Source organism: Panthera onca, chromosome A2 (assembly GCF_046562875.1).
Source record: "Panthera onca isolate mPanOnc1 chromosome A2, mPanOnc1 haplotype 2, whole genome shotgun sequence".
Lineage (NCBI taxonomy): Eukaryota > Metazoa > Chordata > Mammalia > Carnivora > Felidae > Panthera > Panthera onca.
Window position 1 is genome coordinate 17218031 of NC_138340.1, and position 21144 is coordinate 17239174.

Here is a 21144-nt window from a genome sequence, read left to right on the forward strand (position 1 = left end):
GGATAAATATTAGGTGGTTGGGCTTCTTAACACTTTAAAGAGTAATAAATCTCACATCCTCCCACCTTTGAGACCTTGAAGGCCTATACTTTGTACTACCTACTGTGTATGTATATGGCAACAAAGCTATTCAAAACTACTAAGACAAAACCAATTTTCCCTTGAAAAATCAACACCTAAATTAAATTATCCCGTGATAATATTTGGTTCACAAAATTAAAACTCAGATCTAGAAAGGAAAATCAACTACACTAGGGGTGCCTGGCTGCCTCAGTTGGTAGAGCATGCGACTCCTGATCTTGGGGTTACATTCGAGCCCTGTGCTGGGTGTAGAGATTACACAGAAAAATCAGCTGGAATGCTGACACACTGCATGCGTCACTTTAAATCTCAATGACCCTTTGAGACTTCCTTGCCCCTTTTGTGGGAATGCCGGCTCCTGAGATGGCTGTATGGCCATTTGGTAACTTTTATATAATATACCTGATACACCTTGGGCTGTATGTGAGAGTTTATTAGTGAAAATCTGACAACAATGAGGCCCAGAGAAGAAACAGCTAGAGGAGAAAAACAGTACCAAACCAAATACCTCTTCATTCTTTGTTGAAATTCGCTGACGAAAACTCACAGGCTTCCTGTTCTCATCCACCTCATAATCCTCCTCATTCATCCATTCATTGAAAACATCAGTATCCAAAATCCATCTTGCATGAACCTAAAACCACAATGAAGCATGTGTATCTATATAAATAATAAATCACTACAGTTTCTATAAAGTATTCAAAACAAAAGAAGCTGACTTCTTATTCTCAAAGCCTCAACTGCATAGAACAGTTTAAAAACATGAGACCATTAAAGACCTGTGAATGGCAACTTAACCATTTCTAATTTTTATTTCATGTTACTGAGTATAGTAAGAAAGCATCATTGGTTTTGCATAGACTGAGATTTTTTTTTAATTTTTTTAATGTTTATTTACTTTTGAGAGAGAGAGAGAGACAGACAGACAGACAGACAGAGGGGGAGGGACAAAGACAGACTGGGACACAGAATCAGAAGCAGGCTCCAGGCTCTGAGCTGTCAGCAGAGCCGGACACGGGGCTCAAACTCACGAGCCATGAGATCATGACCTGAGCCGAAGTTGGATGCTTAACTGACTGAGCCCCCCAGGTGCCCCTAGACTAAAGTTTTGATAACTAAGACCCTTATATTTGATAATCACGTCATTGTTATTTCAGCTTTATTCAGTTATAACTGAAAAATAAAATTGTAAGATATTCAAGGTGTACATTATGGTGATTTGATATGCATACACACTGAGAAAGGATCCTCCCATCTATTAACACATCCATCACCTTACATACTTATCTTCCTTGTGTGTGAGAACATTTTAAGTTCTATTCTCTTAGCAAATTCCAATTATACAATAGTGTTATCAACTATAGTCACCATGTTTTACCTTAGAACTTAGAACTTCCATATAAAACTTCCACAGAACTTAGAACTTCCATATAAAAGCACTATCATGCAGTATTTACTGTTCTCCGTTTGGCTTATTTCACTAATCATGTCATCTTTATCTTGATGAAAACCACTGATAAAAATTCAACAGCAATAGGCCAAAGCTAGCCATTGCTCTAGGCATGAAGGATGTCTTTATGTTTATGCATTCAACAAAATTCTAAGGAATGACGAAAGAAAACATTTACAGAGCGTCAAGTACACAGGTGCTTTCTGGAAACCTTTCAGGAATAGCCAAGGTAGGGGAGCGGGTGGAGAAGTGAAAATCAGATTCAGGATTCTTACAAGCCCTTTACATGGCAACTTCTCTTGTTTTGTTAATGTTTTTGAGTAAGAATTAATAAAATGATGGGTTTTCTGAATGTTATATACATACAGATATTTAAACCACAGACCTAGCTTATAACAGGAATTATCCAATACAATTTCTCATAGGGAGTACACTGGAAATTGGGACTAGACAATTCTTCCCTGTGTAGACAAATGCAAAATAATTTCAGCATGAAAATAATTAAATTAAATAAGTTACTGACCACTGAAAAACGAGAACTCCATAAATCCATACTGGTAACAAATAAATAAGGGGAGAGGAAGGGCTCTTGCTTATAGAACTCTGAAAGCCAACTGGTAAATGTGGAGGAAGGGCTGGAATAGAAAATTATCACTGTGCAATCATCAAAGAAAAGATTGGCTCAGGCAAGAATTTCAAGTTGATGCTAAATCTGGGTGACGAATGGAGAATTTTGATGGCAAGCAGGGTATCTGTATGGTCTAAAAGAATCTCTTACAGATTGCTTATAAATTGCAAGTGAAAAAAAAAAAAAACTAAAGGAACTATACAGTGGATCCATCACAGCACACCTTAACTGGGTGATCAGTGTCACCACCCAGGAACAGATGGACAAGGCATGCCTCCCAGTATGACGTCCTGAGAAGGACACAACATCACTTATGCAATATTCTGGCTGGAATACAGAACCTGATTTAACCATTAAAAAAGATCACAAATGCCAAATGAGAAATATTCTTTTCAAATTCAAAAATGTCTTAGGAGGCAAGGAAATACCAGGATAATGTTTCAGGTTAAAGGGAACGAAAGAGACAGGATATTTTACTCTAACAGCTGATATTAAACAGTATTCTGTAACAGAAAAAAAATGCTACAAAAAACTTTTTTGGGTCAAGTGACAAAACTGGAATACAGACAGTAATGTATTGTGGCAACATTAAATTTTACTGAATTTGACAACCGCAACGTGCTCATGTAGGAGAATCTCGTATTCTTAGGAAACACAAACATGTCTTAAAGGCCTGTGATATATGCATCTTTATCTCAAAAGGTTATGAATAAAAAATAAAAACACACAAAGAAGAAGTGATAGGTCAGAATGGGAGTAAAATGTAAAAAATAGGCAAATCTGGATAAGGGGTGTACAGGTATGCCACCTACTATTCTTACTCTTGCTATTGAAGTTTGAAAATATTTCCAAATAAAAGGGTTTCAAAAAAAGACTAAATTGTTAATCCCAGCTTCCTCATACGAAATCTGAAGCTTTAAGTCTTTCTGAACGTCACACAACTCAAACTAGGTTGAATCAGGTGTAACATCTAATATTTTTAAGTGTTCAGTATACCACATAAAACAGCCAATAAAAACTATGTATAATTACCATTTCTCATGGAAAGTGAGATCTCCCTGCAAAAATAACTGATTCCAGGACTGGGATATAGAACTGCAAAAAGAGGCTGGAAATTCTTTTTGTCCCAGAAATAGGAAATATGCAAAAATGAATCGAATACCAAAAAGTCACAGGAAGCAGCTTAAAGGAGTTCCCACTGGCCAAATTCTGGACCATTCATCAGAGTGAAGAATGGCAATAATGTCACTGCTCCACGACTGCATACTGAGACTATAGATACATGTAGAGGGAGAAAAGAAAGCTCATTACCATGTAAAATGTCAGTAACAAGCATAGAATGGACAGAGTGAGAAAACCACTAGTAATAACTAATTCAATCAGGCAGGAATTACTTACGAGTGAGCAAACTTAGGGATACAAATTTGATGAAGAAAAGGATATTTACATAATGTCAAAGTATTTCTGCATATTTTTAATTTCAAGAAGAAAAATGGTAATGTTACAGTGGGAAAACCAGGCAGATAATACCTTAACAATCAGCCATAATGGGAAAAATCAAAACACAGCCCCCTGATATGACACACTGAGACCAGAACCACTGAAGTAGTTTTGCAGCCAAAAATGCATAGCCTGAATATAATAATGAGAAAATATCCATATAAATTCAGATTCAAACATTCTAAAAACACACACACACACACACACACAAATCTAGCTTATACATTTCAAAACTGCTAGTGTCATGGAAGAAAACGGCTGAAACTTCAACATTAAAGTAGACTAAAAAGATCTAACAACTACATGCAGTGTGTGATCCTGAACTGGATCCTGGATCAGGGAAGAGACTCAGTATAAAGCTTACTCTATCGGGGTGCCTGGGTGGCTCAGTTGGTTAAGCGTCCGACTTCAGCTCAGGTCATGATCTAACAGTCTGTGAGTTCGAGCCCTGTATCAGGCTCTGGGCTGACAGCTCGGAGCCTGGAGCCTGTTTTGGATTCTGTGTCTCCCTCTTTCTCTGCCCCTCCCCTGCTCATGCTCAGTCTCAAAAATAAATAAAAACATTAAAATAAATTTTTAAAAAAATTAAAAAAAAAATTTACTCTATCAATGGGACATTTGGTGCAAACAAAATATAGGCTCTATATCAGGTATTAATATTGCTTCAAAAATTAAATATCCTAGGGGGCACCTGGGTGGCTCAGTCGGTTAAGTGGCCGACTTCGGCTCAGGTCATGATTTCGTGGTCCGTGAGTTCGAGCCCCACATCGGGATCTGTGCTGACAGCTCAGAGCCTGGAGCCTGTTTCGGATTCTGTGTCTCCCTCTCTCTGACCCTCCCCCGTTCATGCTCTGTCTCTCTCTGTCTCAAAAATAAATAAACGTTAAAAATAAATAAATATTTATTATTAAAACAGGCGAATCTGGAAGAAGAGCATAAAGCAGCATTTTGTTTTGTATTATTCTTGCAACTTTCAGAATTACTTCCATGTTAAAAGCCAAAAAATGGGACGCCTGGGTAGTTCAGCTGGTTAAGCATCCAGCTTCAGCTCAGGTCATGATCTTACAGTTCATGAGTTTGAGCCCATGTGCATGGGGCTCTCTGCTGTCAGTGCAAGCCAACTTCAGATCTTCTGTCTCCCTCTCTCTCTCCTCTGCCTCTCTCTCTCTCAAAAATAAACATTCTTTAAAAAAGCAAGAAAATAAGAGTTAATGCGTGGATTATTACTATTACAATGACTAGAATAGAAATGACTATTATAATAAGAGCCATGAACACAGTTTCCAGCCTTCCTAAATGACACGACCAATGTTCAACCATACTCCTCACGCGCCTCTCTCAATTGTCTCAAACCACAAGGTAATTGGATTCTGGGGTCTCCTCAAACACCACTGTCTCATAGCCATGGATATCTTAATAGGATGACAAGAAAGAAAGATCCTCATTCTGTATTTCCTTGAAACATAGTTATGGAAAAGAGCTGAGAAATGCTATTAAGTTACACAAGAATGTTTTTAAAAAGGGATCTTGGGGCGCCTGGGTGGCGCAGTCGGTTAAGCGTCCGACTTCAGCCAGGTCACGATCTCGCTGTCCGTGAGTTCGAGCCCCGCGTCAGGCTCTGTGCTGACGGCTCGGAGCCTGGAGCCTGTTTCCGATTCTGTGTCTCCCTCTCTCTCTGCCCCTCCCCCGTTCATGCTCTGTCTCTCTCTGTCCCAAAAATAAATAAAAAAACGTTGAAAAAAATTAAAAAAAAAAATAAAAAGGGATCTTTCACCTTCCATGGCTTTTCCGGAATTGGGGGATCTTCAACTTCTGCATCAACATCATTACTATGGACCCAAGTATCATAGCTACAAAGGAAATGAGAAAAGGGAAAAACAGATTAGAATTCAGATTCATTCAGTAAAAAGACTTTTCATCAAAAGGTAAAAATATATTTTAGAAATACTATTAGGATCTAGTAACATAATATTTCATACATTTTTGTTTCTGCTACTCTGACAAAAAAAAACTCTTCTGTAGAGGTCTGTAGTGATCCTGACACTGTTAAATCCAAAGTTCAAGCCTCAGTGCACAGAATTTTAATGGGTAGATTACTCTCTCCTCAAAGCCACTTCCCTCACTTGGCCTCTAAGACAGCAGTATCCTCCAATGTTCCTTCTAGTCACCAGCCTTTCCTCAGTCTTCATTGCCAGTTTCTCCTCTTCTCCCAAACCTCTTCAACACTGGAAAGTCCTAAGTTTCAGTTTTTGAAACAATCCCTTTCTTGTCTATTCATTCTCTCGATCTCACACAACCCTATGGCTTCAACTATACACTCATCTGCCCTTTTCTCTAAATGCCAGACTCATGAATCCAACTGCCAATTCTGTATCTACCTACATGTTTACCAAGGCTTTCAAAACTAACACTGAATTTCAACACATAATGCCATCCTGACCTCAATAATGTGCCCTAGGCAATCATCTCCATCTCAGTAAATGCCAACTCTATCTTTCCAGTTGTTCTGGCCAAAAGCCTTGGAGACATCCCTGACTTTACTCTCAATCACCTCCTATAATCCAACCATCAGCAACTTCTATAGTTTGTTCCACCTTCAAAATATGCCCAGTATCTATCTACTTCTCACTCTTCTACTTCTGCCCAAAGCCCGAGTCAATTTTTCATAAAGCAGCCATAGTGATCTTTTTGAAAATCAAGTCAGTCCACATTATCACTACTCAAAATGTTCCAACAACTCCCACACAACTCAAAGTAAGAGCCAAAATCCTTACTGGATTGCCAAGGCCTCATGATCTAGTCCTGTGACTGTCACTCTGAGTCCATCTCCTAATACTCTCCCCTCACTCATGTTATAGTCAAGCCATGTGGGCGTTTGTTGGGTTCTTTAAACATGCCAGGCAGTGGCCACTTCAAGCCCTTTACAGAGGCTCCTCACTACCCAGGAATCATATGGCTCACCCTCCTATCTTCACATCTCTTTGCTCAACGGGTTCGCTCTTTCAAGTACTCCTCCTGCTCCTCCACAATTTTGAAATGAGCATAGAATTATCTACCAAACTGAAACTGTGTCAATGCTACTATACTAGCCAACAAATTAACTGTAAAACCAAGAGATACCTAAATGAAACACAAGTATGGTAACAAGCATGGGCTTCCTGTAGCTACTACTCAGAAGTTAATTCAAAAGCGTCCGGAACAAGCACAGCTCTACATACCTATTCACAGCACTCTGGTAAGTTTCCCAGTAACACTTAAAACATGAGTTGGAGAAAAAAGTTCCTTTGCCAAGTTATGAATTATACCAGGTAAAGATTACAATGATGAGTCTGATAACCTTACATTCTCTCAAAGTCTTGAGCTCAAAACATTATAAAGATAGAAAGGCACAAACTCGAGCAATCCCCCCTTCCCAGGGTCCCCCATTCCACACTTTCAGTTATCCAGTCGAACATGGTTGAAGACAGATGGTCCTCCTCCTGACCTTTCATCAGAAGGTCGACAGCAGCCTAAGACAACACCACAGTGCCTGTGTCACTCACCTCACTTCAACTCATCACGAAGGCATTTTATCATCTCACATCATCACAAGAAGGGTGAATACAGTACAATAAGGTATTCTGACAGAAGAGAGACCACATTCACGTAACTTCTATCACAGTATATTGTTACAATCATTCTATTTTATCATTAGTTATTGGTGTTAATCTGTCACTGTGCCTAATTCATGAATTAAACTTTACCTTAGGTATGTACATATAGGAAAAAATATAGCATATGTAAAGTCTGGTACTATCCATGGTTTCAGGTATCCACTGGGAGCCTTAAAACAAATCCCCTGCAGATGAGGGTGTCAGGGGGACTGCTGTAGAGTTAATAAAGAAAGTGAACAGTGAACAAGGCCCATTGAGAAGACAAGACTCACACTAGATGCTTTATCTTATGTGATACATAAAGAAAAAGTTGGCAAACAGGCTAACATGTTTTTACTGTTATATATTTAACATCTCTTATTATTATAAATATTTCAACTGTATACTTACGAAGCTTGTCATCACAAATTCGAGTTTCCACCTAAATGCTTCAAAGGGCAAACTGATTTCCTATTAAGACTTCTACACCCTTGGAAGGTTTAACAGTACCAAGGACTATTTGATGCCTCAAGACTAGAAATGTTTTACAGAAAGCATTTAAATATTAAAAACCTGTTAGTTCATTTAAAGTAATCAATTCTGGTTCAGAAGAGGCTCATTAGCAAACTGACTTAATCTTGTTCTAATCAACTCAACCTATACGAAAACTGTGCATATACTCCTCAAATTTTGAACGTATCTAAAAACATTATTTTCTTCTTCAAAAATACCTTTACAAGTAAAATAGAGAGACTCAAATAGATTAACTTAAAAAGAGTGCATAACCAGACATTATGTGTCATTGTTAGATGATGAAAAATACAAACCTATGCAATAGTCTTATTCCTTCCATAAACTGAAATGGACTCTGATCAACTCTAGATCTAACTACCAATTTAAAGGAGATACAGAGAAAGGAGAAACATGTTCAAAAACACCACAGTGATGCCATTAAAAAAAAAAACCAAAACACAGTGTGGTAAACTTTACAGGACAAGGAACCTGGTTTCTTAAATAATACAATAATACAATGCCTGTGGTGGGAGTAGGGAAGACAGAGACAGAACCTAGAAACTGAAAAATGTGCTTACAAATATATCAATGAATCACAAAATGTGGCTGAATTCTACTTTCAACAAATATCAATCTATAAAGTAATCATATGTATCACTTATATGACAACGACTGGATAGAGGACACTGTATTAAGGAATTCTGTTAAGTTTTTTTAGATTTGACAGTAATATTACTTTACTATTTTTTTTAAAATGAGGCCTTGTTTTTTTAGAAATACATACTGAAATATTTACTATTAAAATGTTATATTTGGGATTTGCTTCCAATAATATGAGAAGGCTAAAAGTGGATGGGGGTATAGGTGAAGGAAGACTGGTCTGACATCAAAAACCCACAATGGACAGACTCTAGTGAACTTCATGGAAGGTTATCCTTTATTCAGAAGCATCCTATGTAGGTGTAATACTAATTAAACAAGGACCACCATTTTCATTAACATCACTAACATCTAGTTCTTGCAATACTCTTTATATTTGAAAACTGAAACACACTATGAGTTATGATTATCTCAAAGTAATAATAACACTAGGGAAATAAATTTCTGCCAAGAAGAAAAAGTCTCCTCTTTAGACATAAAATAATTCATCCTTTATAGTATGGCATGAATATTTTTTTTGAAAAAACAAAATAGTCATAAAATATTAGAAAAATTCATTTCTTGAAGGAAACAAATCTAGATTAGCATTCTAATACTGTGCTAAAGGGGTGCTTTGGCAAATGCAGCAACCTATCAGTTTATTAAGATAAATAAAGCCATGTGACTGAACTGAGTTCCATAAATAAGAAAAATCAGTAATACTCAAAAAGTGAGATCAAGCAATGAAACAAAGTTGTCATTATTGAGAAAGTGAAACTACATGTAAATAAGTCTGGCTTGCACAGGGATTAAAAATCTTTGTCCCATATCTTAGGACATGTCGACATTACCTGTCTGGGTAAAACCCCCAGTGCACTAACACCTGCTTATCTTTTCTCATCACCGGTCTCAACCATTCTTCTGAAAGGGAAAAAGAAAATACTTTAGTCGGGCTGACAAAATAAATGAATAAATTATTATTTTAACTAAATTTCTACTTAGAATTTTTAGTTTGCTAGTAAGCAAACTGTAAAAAATTCTTCTCATAATTAAACATTGTGTCTATCATATTAAGGAGAAGTTTTTCAGCCATGTATTCAGAATTACTAGATTCTAGACCTATTATCCATTGCTCTTAGCAAATCCAATTGTCCACACAGTAAAATACTCTCCTCCTATCCACCTGCCTGTTTGTCTGCAATTCCATCTAAATCACGAACACTATATTCTTTACTGCCATATTTTCCATGTAAAACCTCTCCTCCCTTTTTGTGTGAAGCTTTACAATTACTGTACATTTTTCAAGGTGTAAGTCATGCTTCATGTCCTTGATGGAAGTTTTACTACATGGTCTTCTTCCTCTATACTTACTGCCTCTGGCATCCTATAGTACTTCACACAGTGCTACACCAAAGCTTTTATCAATACTATTTTTACTATTTTTTAATGGCATCCTGTTAATTTAGTCCTTCCATCAACAATGTAAGCAGTATGATCACACTGGATATTTTTATTTTGAGCCTCCTTAGCAAAGATAGGTGCAAATTTATACAACAGGATGATTCTTACTGATTTTAATCATAGTTGGATTATACCTACATTTCAGCACTTGTGTGTCTGTTTCTTTGGTAGTCTAAATTTAGCTTAATAACCTGTTTCTATTGCTCAGAGGGAACTAGTCAAGTAAGCCCTTTGAAACCCAAGAAATAGCAAAACAGAACAACAAAGTGAAACCAGCTAAGTAAAAGGGGCTTTACGTTGCCAATTTCAACAAGAAATAGCCCCAGGTTCACTGACTAAAGGCATGAAAGACCACATGCCTCTGTGTGTGTGTGTGTGTGTGTGTGTGTGTGTGTGTGTGTGTGTGCGCGCGCGCGCGCGCGCGCATTTTATTTTAAGTAGGCTCCACACCCAATGTGGGGCTCAAACTCACAACCCTGAGATCAAAAGCCAGCTGAGTGTCCAGTGCCTGTGTTCTTTTTCAAGCATCCAATTGCTCACCCGACTATCTTGAAAGAAATGTGAAAAGGAAGAAATCAAGCACTGTTCCTTAGCCTGATTTCTCAAAATGGCCAAGGAAAAAGTGAAGAGGTCAGTGGGTCTTTCATAACTCACTATGTAGTGACAAAATATACTGACTCTTAACTAATAAGAGCTGCCCTTTAGAATACTAAATCTAGGGGCGCCTGGGTGGCTCAGTCAGTTAAGCGTCCGACTTCGGCTCAGGTCATGATCTCACGGTCCATGAGTTTGAGCCCCGCGTCAGGCTCTGTGATGACAGCTCAGAGCCTGGAGCCTGCTTCGGATTCTGTATCTCCCTCTCTCTCTGACCCTCCCCCGTTCGTGCTCTGTCACTCTCGGTCTCAAAAATAAATAAACGTTAAAAAAAAAATTAAAAAAAAGAATACTAAATCTATCTTCAAAGGTTGTGCAGCTTTTGGAGGTAAAGAAAAAAAAATCCTCCTTTTTACAAGTGACTTTGATAGAAAGAAACTATGGCACTGATTGCCTTTGGAAGTTTGCCTGGTAGCAAAACTAACTAAAGGTTAAAGATGTAAATCCACATTCTTCCCAGAGATGATTATAAGCTACACAGAACCAATAAAACAACCAGTTTTATGAGTAAAAATTAGTCCAAACTGAGGACAGATACATAACTCTCACAACTCAACAATAAAGACATAGTCTAACTAAAAAATAAGCAAAGGATCCTAATTTTTTACCTCTATACTTTTGCTTATTTTGCATTCTCTTCTAGGATGCCATACCCAAAATCTTACCAAAAGATTAAGGCCAATTAAATATCACATCTTATTTAAAATTTTGACTAATCCTCATTAAAGACATGTGGCATTTTTGAGGATTTTACAACACAGTTTCTAATGTGTTTCTGGCTGGTACTGCTATCATCTATACACTTACCTGAAACAAATACATGTAGGGAGCCCAGCACAGGGCTTTGCTAATAAGGGTCAACATTTACCTGACAGTCCGTTACTCTAAGGTAAATCATACAGTGTGCACAATCCTGTCTTATTGATTATACTAGAGTAGAATATTATCAGTAGTTAGAGCAACTGTAGTGCTGTAACTACTGATAATATCAAGCAAGCATCAGTACGCAGTAAACTAGGTTGTATTAAACCAAGGAGAAAAATAAAACCAGCACCAGTAAGGGATCACTAGTAGCTTGTATAACAATTACAGGTCAAATCTTTTGTAAAAGGTGATTTTTTTCATAAAGTTCACATGCTAAAAGTTTTTTTATCAGTCTTATTGGAGAAACAGAGCCTGCAACAGAATCAGTATTCTAATATCACAGCAATCCACTACCCCCATCTAGTGGAGATCCGTGGCTATTACCTAACAGGATAAAGGCTGAGAACCTGTTCAACAATGAAGGATGAAGTTTCTCACTTTATAAAAGCACAACAATCACAGGGCTGAGATTCTGACTGTAACAAATAAAATCAAACTTTTAGTTATCACACTGATGATGTAAAGACCTAAATGTAACAGCAAAACTAAAGTCTCAGAAGAGGAAACAGGTTGTAAAACTTCAGGGCTCTGGATGAGGCAATGGTTTCTTAGATTTGACACCAAACACAGAAGCAACAAAGCAACTAAACAAACCTAACCTAACCTCCTGTAATTGTTTTCAATACCTGTAGGATCCGTAGCAATGTCTCCCTTCCATTCTCTACTTTGTTTTCTTTTTTCCCCTGCTTATTTGCAGAACAATTGCAATAGCCTCATTGATCTTTTCTGAGAGCCATTTCTGACACTGCTGAGCAAGCCTTGCTGTTTATTTTCCACATCATTAAGTTTTGTCTGTAATTATTTCCTTCTTTCTTTAGGTTAATTTGCTATTATTTTTCCAATTTCATAAGAAAGATGTGTGCACCACCGATTTTTCAGTCTTTCTTTCCTAATATACAACTTTTAAAAAATGTTTATTTACTGGGGCACCTGGGTGGCTCAGATGGTTGAGCCTCCAACTTTGGCTCAGGTCATGACCCCACAGTTTGAGTTCAAGCCCCACATCAGGCTTACTGCTGTCAGTGCAAAGCCCGCTTCGGATCCTCTGTCCCCCTCTCTCTGCCCCTCCCTTGCTTGTGCTCTCCCAAATATAAATAAACATTTTTTTTAAAAATGTTTATTTGAGAGAGATAGAGATAGAGATAGAGAGAGAGAGAGAGAGAGAGAGAGAGAGAGAGACAGCACAAGAGCACAAGATGGGGAAGGGCAGAGAGAGAGGGGGAGAGAGAGAATCCCAAGCAGGCTCCACTCTATCAACGCAGAGCCCGATGCAGGGTCCCATCTCGCAAACTGTGAGATGATGTATGACCTAAGCCAAAATCAAAAGGCGGATGCTTAAGGGGCGCCTGAGTGGCTCAGTCAGTTAAGCGTCCAACTTTGGCTCAGGTTAGGATCTCACAGCTTGTGGGTTCAATCCCCCGCAACGGGCTCTGTGCTGACAGCTTAGAGCCTGGAGCCTGCTTTGGATTCTGTGTCTCCCTCTCTCTGCCCTCCTCCCCGGCTTGTACTTTGTCTTTCTCTCTTCTCAAAAATAAACAAACATTAAAATTAATTAATTTTAAAAAAAGAGAGAGAGAGAGATGCTTGAAAGACTGAGCCACCCAGGTGCCCTCCTAACATACACATTTAAAAACATACATTTCTCTCTGGACACAGCTTCAGCTGCATCCAACAGAATGTTCTTGCACTTTATTACTCATTTCATAATCATTTAATTCTGAAGATTTTCTACTTCCATTGTAATTTCTTCTTTGCCCCATGGATTACTTGGCAATGCATTTCTTAATTTTCAAACATATAGGGATTGTCTGGTAATCTTTTTGTTCCTGACTTCTAGCACAATTGCACTGGTCAAGAAAAAGTACTGAGCATGGGGCAATTAACAACTCAAACCTGACATAATTTGGCTTCTTATATAGATGTCCTACAGGGATAGGTTATATTAACCAGAAGACTTGAGCCCTATAAGAGATGGGTTTCTCAAATTAATGTGGTTAACTTATTAATTCATATTTTCTTTCTCAACAAATCAGTTTCCATAGCTCTATACAACTCAGGCCACTAACAAAATCAACTTTCAGGATAGCAGAAGTAAAAGTTCAGAATCTGAACCATTTTACATTCACCAAACTAAAATATAGTAGGCCTTGTTCAGACAGCCACTAAGCCCATCTTCCCCAGAGATGTTCTTTCATTTTGCAATGTCTCTTAATTTTGAGAACACAAGCAACATAGCAAACATTAACAAAGTTAATACATAAAGCATGTCTAAACTTAACACCCAGATAATATAACCAACAAAGAAATAAATAAAAGTCCAATGATTAGAAAGTTGGACATCACAGAATTAGTTTGCTTATTAGCCAATTCAGCAAAAAACCAGAAAACTACATTTAAATAATCTGTATAAGTTACTTAGTACTGCAAGTCTCTTCTGCAAAACATGGGTTATATCGTTTAAATAAATCTGATAAAATTTAAAATCTAGTGAAACGAGTTCACAACCAACAATGAACTTACCATCCTCTTGAGAGGAAGGATATGGATAAATGTGGTGGGAAGCCTTTGACTTCTCATCAGTAAATGTCCCCTGGAAAACAAATGAATAAGCAACATAAGAGTAAAGCACATGGCTAACAAAGTATGCAACGCCAGATGTAACCTGCCTGAGAATCTCCAAGACATTACTCTGTGTTTTAAGACTGTAATATTTTTATTATTTTTAGTCCAGGAAAAGGATAATTGTTAATAAAAACAAAAACACATAAATTATCTACAGACACAGTTTATATTGTATAGAAAAATCATGCAAGTGCCTCTTGGCTAATTCCCTATCTCTCTCTAGGTAATCTTACCAGGAGTATGAGTACTTCTAATTCTAAAAGTCACTCCAAAGTCATCAAAAATCCTAAGTTTTTTTTGTGCTTCAGTGTCTTCTGTGACATACAGTGGTAATAATACGTATTTCACAAGATTTTGTTGCAATTTAGCAAAGACTGGTGACAGGTACTCAAACAATGGAGTTGCTGATGCATTCTGAATGTCAGAACAAAAGATTAATCATCAGTATTCAATGATATCATTAGCTTAAGGTCTCTTCTGTAAGACTCTATGAAACCAGGGAGATTTTTACATCTCTCTAGAGGTTATCCCTAGTGAACAATCACGAAGCCAATCAGATTTCTGAAGAAAAACAGCAACTGAATGTTCAGTATCAACTGTAGGAAAATACGTAAGTTTCTTCCAGGATGACCTGGTAGCAAGAAGAATATAGCTAATTCCAGCTTGAAGGCAATAGCCAACAGGCTAATTTGTTCCATTTTTGCCTTCTAACATTCTACATGTAATTAAACTACACTTGGGGCACCTGGATGGCTCAGCTGGTTAAGCATCTGACTTCAGCTCAGGTCATGATTTCACAGCTTGTAAGTTCAAACCCTGCATCAGGCTCTCTGCTGTCAGAAGAGTCTACTTTGAATCCCCTGACCCCCTCTCTCTCTCTCTGCTACTCCCCTGCTCACTCGTGTGTTGCTTTCTCTCAATAATAAATAAAACTTTTAAATAAACTACATTTGACAGCCACTCCAATGAATAGTCCAGAAGAGAAATGAAGATTAAGTGACTTGTTCCAAATCCTAATGTTAAGTGAGAAGAGCAACCAGACTTGAGACAGTAGGGTCAGTATATGTAAGGACCATAGTAAATCTCCAAATGTAAGCAATATTAGAAATCCTTACTTCAGGGCCGCCTGGGTGGCTCAGTCAGTTAAGCATCTGACTTTAGGTCAGGTCATGATCTCACAGCTTGTGAGTTCAAGCCTCACATCGGGCTCTGTGCTGACAGCTCAGAGCCTGGAGCCTCCTTTGGATTCTCTGTCTCCCTCTCTCTCTGCTCCTCCCCTACTCATGGTGTGTCTCTCTCTCTCTCTCTCTCTCTCTCTCTCTCTCTCTCAAAAATTAATAAATATTAGAAAAACTGGAATAGACAATATGAACCAAGAGTCTTAAAAATGTTTAAAAATTTTTTAAAAAGACATCCTTGCTTTAGGAACTCAGAAGATATTTTACTAATTACTGAAACATAATTCCACTGGCAATCTTTCTTGCAGCAGAAAGAAGAAAGATTATTTCAGGAGGCTTCTCAACTAACCCTAAGGATTAGTAACACTTTGTCACTCAAATGTTGTTTTGGAAACAGCATCTGGTTGTCCTCAGCTAGTTTACCATGATAAGGGTTTGCTTACAGTTCAGCCATGTGTAGTCACAAACCTACATGCAGTAAATACCCTAGGTCTCAACCTAACATGAGGCTCAAGGAGGGAGAGAAAGATGTCCGAAGATAGCACTGGTACGTGTGAATCAAAACAAAGTAAGCTTATGAGGAAAACAGAATTTTCCAGTTCGCATATATAAATACAACACATATCAAAGGGGCAGGCAATGAGGGAAGACAGGTTTACTGGAAACAATATTTGATATCCTACCAATAACTATGTCATCAACTCCTACTCTGTGATTCAGACCACAGTCTCTTTAAATTACATAAGCACATTTCACAATAAGACTATAATAACTCCCTACCAATGACTATTAAATGCTAATCTTGGATATACATGTGCATCAAATCACCACATGGTACACCTTAAACTTCCACAATGTTATGTGTCAACTGTACCTCAATAATGTTAAATAGGAAAATGCTAGTCTAGGCTAAGAATTAGAGGTGAGTGGAAGAGAAAAAAACTTGGTACTGTAAGAACCAAAAAGAGATAACTCATTTAAAGCAGACACATACAGAAACTAAAAGACATTATAATTGAGATTTATAAGAAGCTTACTACTACACACTTTTCTGAAGTGATCATGTCTATTACCTGATGTCGTTTGATGATATCTTTCAATTTGTTAGCCAACTTCAGATCAATGTCTGGAATGAGGTAGATGCTGGGTCTGGTCAGACAATTGCTCTGAGGAAGAAAAAAGAGATTTTGCAATTCTCTTGGTTTTGAAATGATATCACATTACTCATGAATTCCCTAATGGCAAAAATTGACATTCAAAGCCACAGTGCTTTAAAATAGGAAGATGTTTTTTAAAATAGACTGCAGAAGTCTCATCTCAATATAAAAGCTAAGTGTTCAGCAGGCCACTTAATGTTATCCCCAGATCCTTTCTCTGCAGCTAAGTACACTCAGACAAAAAATGTTGGGAATCACAACCTAAAGAAATTCATCATATTTTTCATTAAGGTACCATCCTGACATATTGGTACTCCTATAGCCAATCTTACCTGAACTGACGTTAACAGCCCAAATCTAATGTAGAGTTTCCACCTACACCTTTAACTGGTGGGGGGGGGGGGGGGGGGGGGGGGGTAGGGCTCAGGGGGAGATGTCCATTTTGGCTCATTGTATAAGTTACTTAAAAAACAAAGGCTATAGATTATAGCTCTTTTTCCCATTTCTAACCTTACAAATAGCAGTGATTACAACATGCATATTTTAACTCCTCAAATCATCACCAAAAATCAACGTACTAACCAAAAAACAGTTATTTCATCTGTGAGACAAGTTTCAGGCATTAAGTTTCTAATAATACCTAGTGAATGCTTGCCAGCTGCTTTTCCCCAGGAAGGCTAATTCAGTTCAGTGATCATTAAAAACTACCAATCAATAAAAATATTAGGAAAGAAAAGAAGAAAATTAAGTGTTCTCTCTTCCATGTTATATCCACTTGGGGAAATAAGATCTATATTAATGGCACAACCATGAAACATATCCAAAGAAAAGGGCTGTATAAATGAGTGACCAGTAGATTGAGAGTGTTTATGTTAAATATGAAAGAGATTCAAATAATGGATTAGTTGAAATAAAGAAAATACCATAGATTCTTTTGTCAGAAGTTTAGGATCAATATTCTATAAATGACAAGTTTCAGTCATATTTTATAACTCTAATCCCCCAAAACCCATAAAAATAATGGAACAATAGATTTCAGAAATTTTTTCTTCCTTTGATCTTTTGGCAATCCAATAAAGCCAATCACAGAACTGAAAGTATATTAAAGGAAAAAAATTTTAATAATTTAACTTCCTGAGTTACCTGCACCAATGTTTTTTCAATATTCATAAACATTTCAACGTTACGATCCATTCGAGATGGATTCTGTAGATCAAACCTACGCCTAAAAGAGAAGAAAATCATTAATTTGTTCTCTACCTTAAACAAAAGTGAAAACTTAGTTTTAGCACTCAACAAAAACAAATTTGCAAAGATTCAGAAATTAAAATAGCACTCTAAAACCATATGAGGGTATTTTCTCAGTAGTGTAAGAAAGCAAGGTCAACATCATAAAATATTAAATGTTGTGACATTAAGATCCACTCCAGTCAAAATGAAGTACTAATTCCATGAAGTATCCCATTACCCTTAAATCTAAAATATTTTACACCATAAAGAATAGGAACCCACAGATCTAAAGACAGTGAACTACTATACCATTCTTTAAGTGTAAGGAAAGTTTATCTACTTTATATGTGCTTCAAAGTCATTTGTTCAAATTCAACAGTGTCTGTGCTCTCTTTGAGCCTACTATTGCCCTAAATGTGGTAAAATTCATCTATTTACCTTTTCTCTTTTCTTGATGTCTTTTTATGTAAGTACCCAAGCATAACATTCTGCTATTGTCTGCCTATTCTCAGTCACTTCCACATGATTCAATTTTTACAAATCTGAATGTTTCTTTTTCCCTATTTTTTATTCAACACTAACTTTAATTTTGCTCAGTGATTGAGAGCGTGTGCACTGTGGAGTCAAACTGCTTTGGGTTCTAATCCTGACCCCATTTTTATTTATGTAGTCTGGAGTGATTTACTAATCCAAGGATCAATTTCTTCATGAGTAACAATGGCCCATAAGGTTTTTGTGAAGGTTAAATTAGGTATACATGCTAAGGGCTTGAGACAGTATTTATGCTTAGTCTCTAAGTGATTAATCAATGTTAAACTACGGTTATAACATTCTTAAATCATTACTACCATGTGCTAGCTAGGATTAGGCAATCTGCATCTAGAGCTCATGCTCTCTCAGATCATCCTGTTTTATCCTGGAAATGCTCCCCACACTTCCAACCATTTTTCCCCACTCTGCAGCCTTTCTTGGATGTCCCTACCTACTCCATGGACCTGATACTATCACCTCCAGGGCCTATCACAAGCCATTTTCCCTACGAAGTTATTCCTGTCTTCTGTCATGTTCCTAATATATCCTGTGCACACTGCTGTTACAGGCCCACAACAGAATCATCTTGTTTGTAAGACATCTCATTAGATGCCTTCAGAGCAAAGACCAGGTTTTTTGAAAATTGTCCTATGTATCCTTACTGGCTAACAGAATGTGTGGCTTTATAAAGCAAACCATTCAGGAAATTTTTATTATGACTAAGGTCTAATATTTATTATGACTTTTTCATTAGTGTGCTAGGACAAGACTGAAATGTTTCCTGAAGAATTCCAATTCGGAAATTAAGCAAAGTGTCCACTAAAGCCCAGAAACAGGTAATTCAGAATAGAAGTAGTTGCAGCTTCAAAAATGGCATTTACATGTAAGAGGGACCTTTGTCCCAAGTAACTATATCTTGATTTAACCTTGGTACACAGAACTTTTTCTTAAACTCCATTTTTGGAGTTGTTTAGTATTCTCCTTCCCTAACCTCTTCCAAGCAATTTCCATTAACTGGCAGAACAAAAGAAAAACACACGACTAATTAGGACAACCCTATTAGAGCAGACAGGGGTTCTTTCAGCAAAACAAAAGGAGAGATGTGTGAGTGTCTCCCCTTTCTAAAGAAGGGGTCACAAATAGGCTTCTGATAACAAAAGAACAATGTCTAAAAATGTCTCACTTCAGAGTGGCTTACTTAACCCATTTCGTTATTCATAAACTGCTTCCTTACTAAATAAATAAATGAGGCTGATGCACCTGGGTGACTCAGTCGGTTAAGTGTCCGACTTCGGCTCAGGTCATGATCTCATGGTTCGTGAGTTCAAGCCCCGCGTCGGGCTCTGTGCAGACAGCTCAGAGACTGGAGCCTGCTTTGGAATCTTGGACACCCTCTCTCTCTGTCCCCCCCTCCCCCGCTCATGCTTGATCTCTGCCTCTCAAAAAATAAATGCTAAAAAACAGAAAAATTTAAGAAATAAATGAGGCTAAAGGAAATTATCTCTCCTAGAAATCTGAGAAATAGTTTGAAAGTAGCCGTTAAACAGATTAAAATAGGGTTGCCTGGATTTACCTGCAAATGAAGATGAAAAGCTAAATGCATCTGGTAATAGAGAAAGAATCAAGAATTTATTCTAGCTTTCTGATTATTGGTGAGTTAAATTTCTCAGTATTCCAGCTAGTAAGTGAAGAAGGAATGAGAGAATAACAGTCTTACAAAAAATTACTAAAAAATAAGGAGCTGTATCTATACATTATAATATCTACCTTTAAAAAATTTTTTAAGTGTTTTATCTTAGAGAGAGAGAGAGAGAGAGAGAGAGAGAATATGAGTGGGGGAGGGGGCAGAGAAAAAGGGAGACAAAGAATCTGAACCAGGCTCCAGGCTCTGAGCTGTCAACACAGAGTCCCACACAGGGCTCGAACTTGTGAACCACGAGATCATGACCTGAGCCGAAGTCAGACACTTAACCGACTGAGCCATTCAGGCACCCCTACAATATCTCTTTTCTATTTTTTTTTTCAAAATATGAACACTACCACTTAATAACATTGTAATGATAGCATGATTCTAGGCTTCTGTCTATTAAAGCAGAAACAAGATACTATATGTCTTCAGAGAAAGGAACACCACAGTGTCTATGAAGTACTGTTGCCAAAAACAAAACAAAAAAAAAATCAGACTAAGCTTCTAACTACCACATTTCTAGAAATTTAGAAAGACTATGGTAAATAATAAACTAGGGACATATCAGCAAAATTTAGAATCCAGAACATTCTATAAGAAAATTTGTTTCTGTAAAAAAAAAAAACAAAAAAAACCCAAAACTTGGAAGGATAAGAGCAAATGGAAAACTACTAATTTTCTTAAAGAGACTTAGTCATATCAACCAAATGCCATATATGACTCTTGTTTGAATACCATCCATGAGATAATCAGGGAAACTTGAACACTAAGGGGGTATTTAATAACACTGAAATTTTTTTTTTAAGCTTATTTATTTTGATAGAGAGACAGAAAGAGCAAGAAGGGGAGGGGCAGAGAGAGAGGGAGAGAGAGAATTTCAAGCAGGCTCCATACTGTCAGTGTGAAGCCGAATGCAGGGCTTGAAGTCACAAACCACGAGATCATGACCTGAGCCAAAACCAGGAGTCGGTTGTTTAACTGACTTAGCCACCCAGGTGCCCCTATAACACTGAAAAATTATTGATAATTTTCTTAGTTGATAACAGTACATTATTATGCTCTTCAAAAAAGTCCTACATTTGGGTGCCTGGGTGGCTCAGTCGGTTTAAGCGTCCAACTTCGGCTCAGGTCATTATCTCCTAGTTCATGAGTTTGAGCCCCACATTGGACTCTGTGCTGACAGCTTGGGAGTCTGGAGCCTGTTTCCGATCCTGTGTCTCCCTCTCTCTTTGCCACTCCCCCCACTTGCACTCTATC

At 37.5% G+C, this 21144-nt stretch overlaps 1 protein-coding gene across 4 annotated transcripts in view; it reads right to left on the minus strand.

Moving 5' to 3' along the window:
* SMARCC1 (SWI/SNF related BAF chromatin remodeling complex subunit C1) overlaps positions 1–21144 on the minus strand; it is a 173046-nt gene that overhangs the window by 118632 nt on the left and 33270 nt on the right. For all 4 annotated transcript variants that reach the window (XM_078443122.2, XM_078443121.2, XM_078443124.2 and 1 more), the window contains exons 4-9: positions 17583–17664; positions 16356–16448; positions 14003–14072; positions 9295–9364; positions 5434–5509; positions 590–715 (exon numbers count right to left, since the gene is read on the minus strand). In XM_078443122.2, the coding sequence (XP_078299248.1) occupies positions 590–715; positions 5434–5509; positions 9295–9364; positions 14003–14072; positions 16356–16448; positions 17583–17664 (517 nt within the window). The remainder of the gene's footprint in view (positions 1–589; positions 716–5433; positions 5510–9294; positions 9365–14002; positions 14073–16355; positions 16449–17582; positions 17665–21144) is intronic.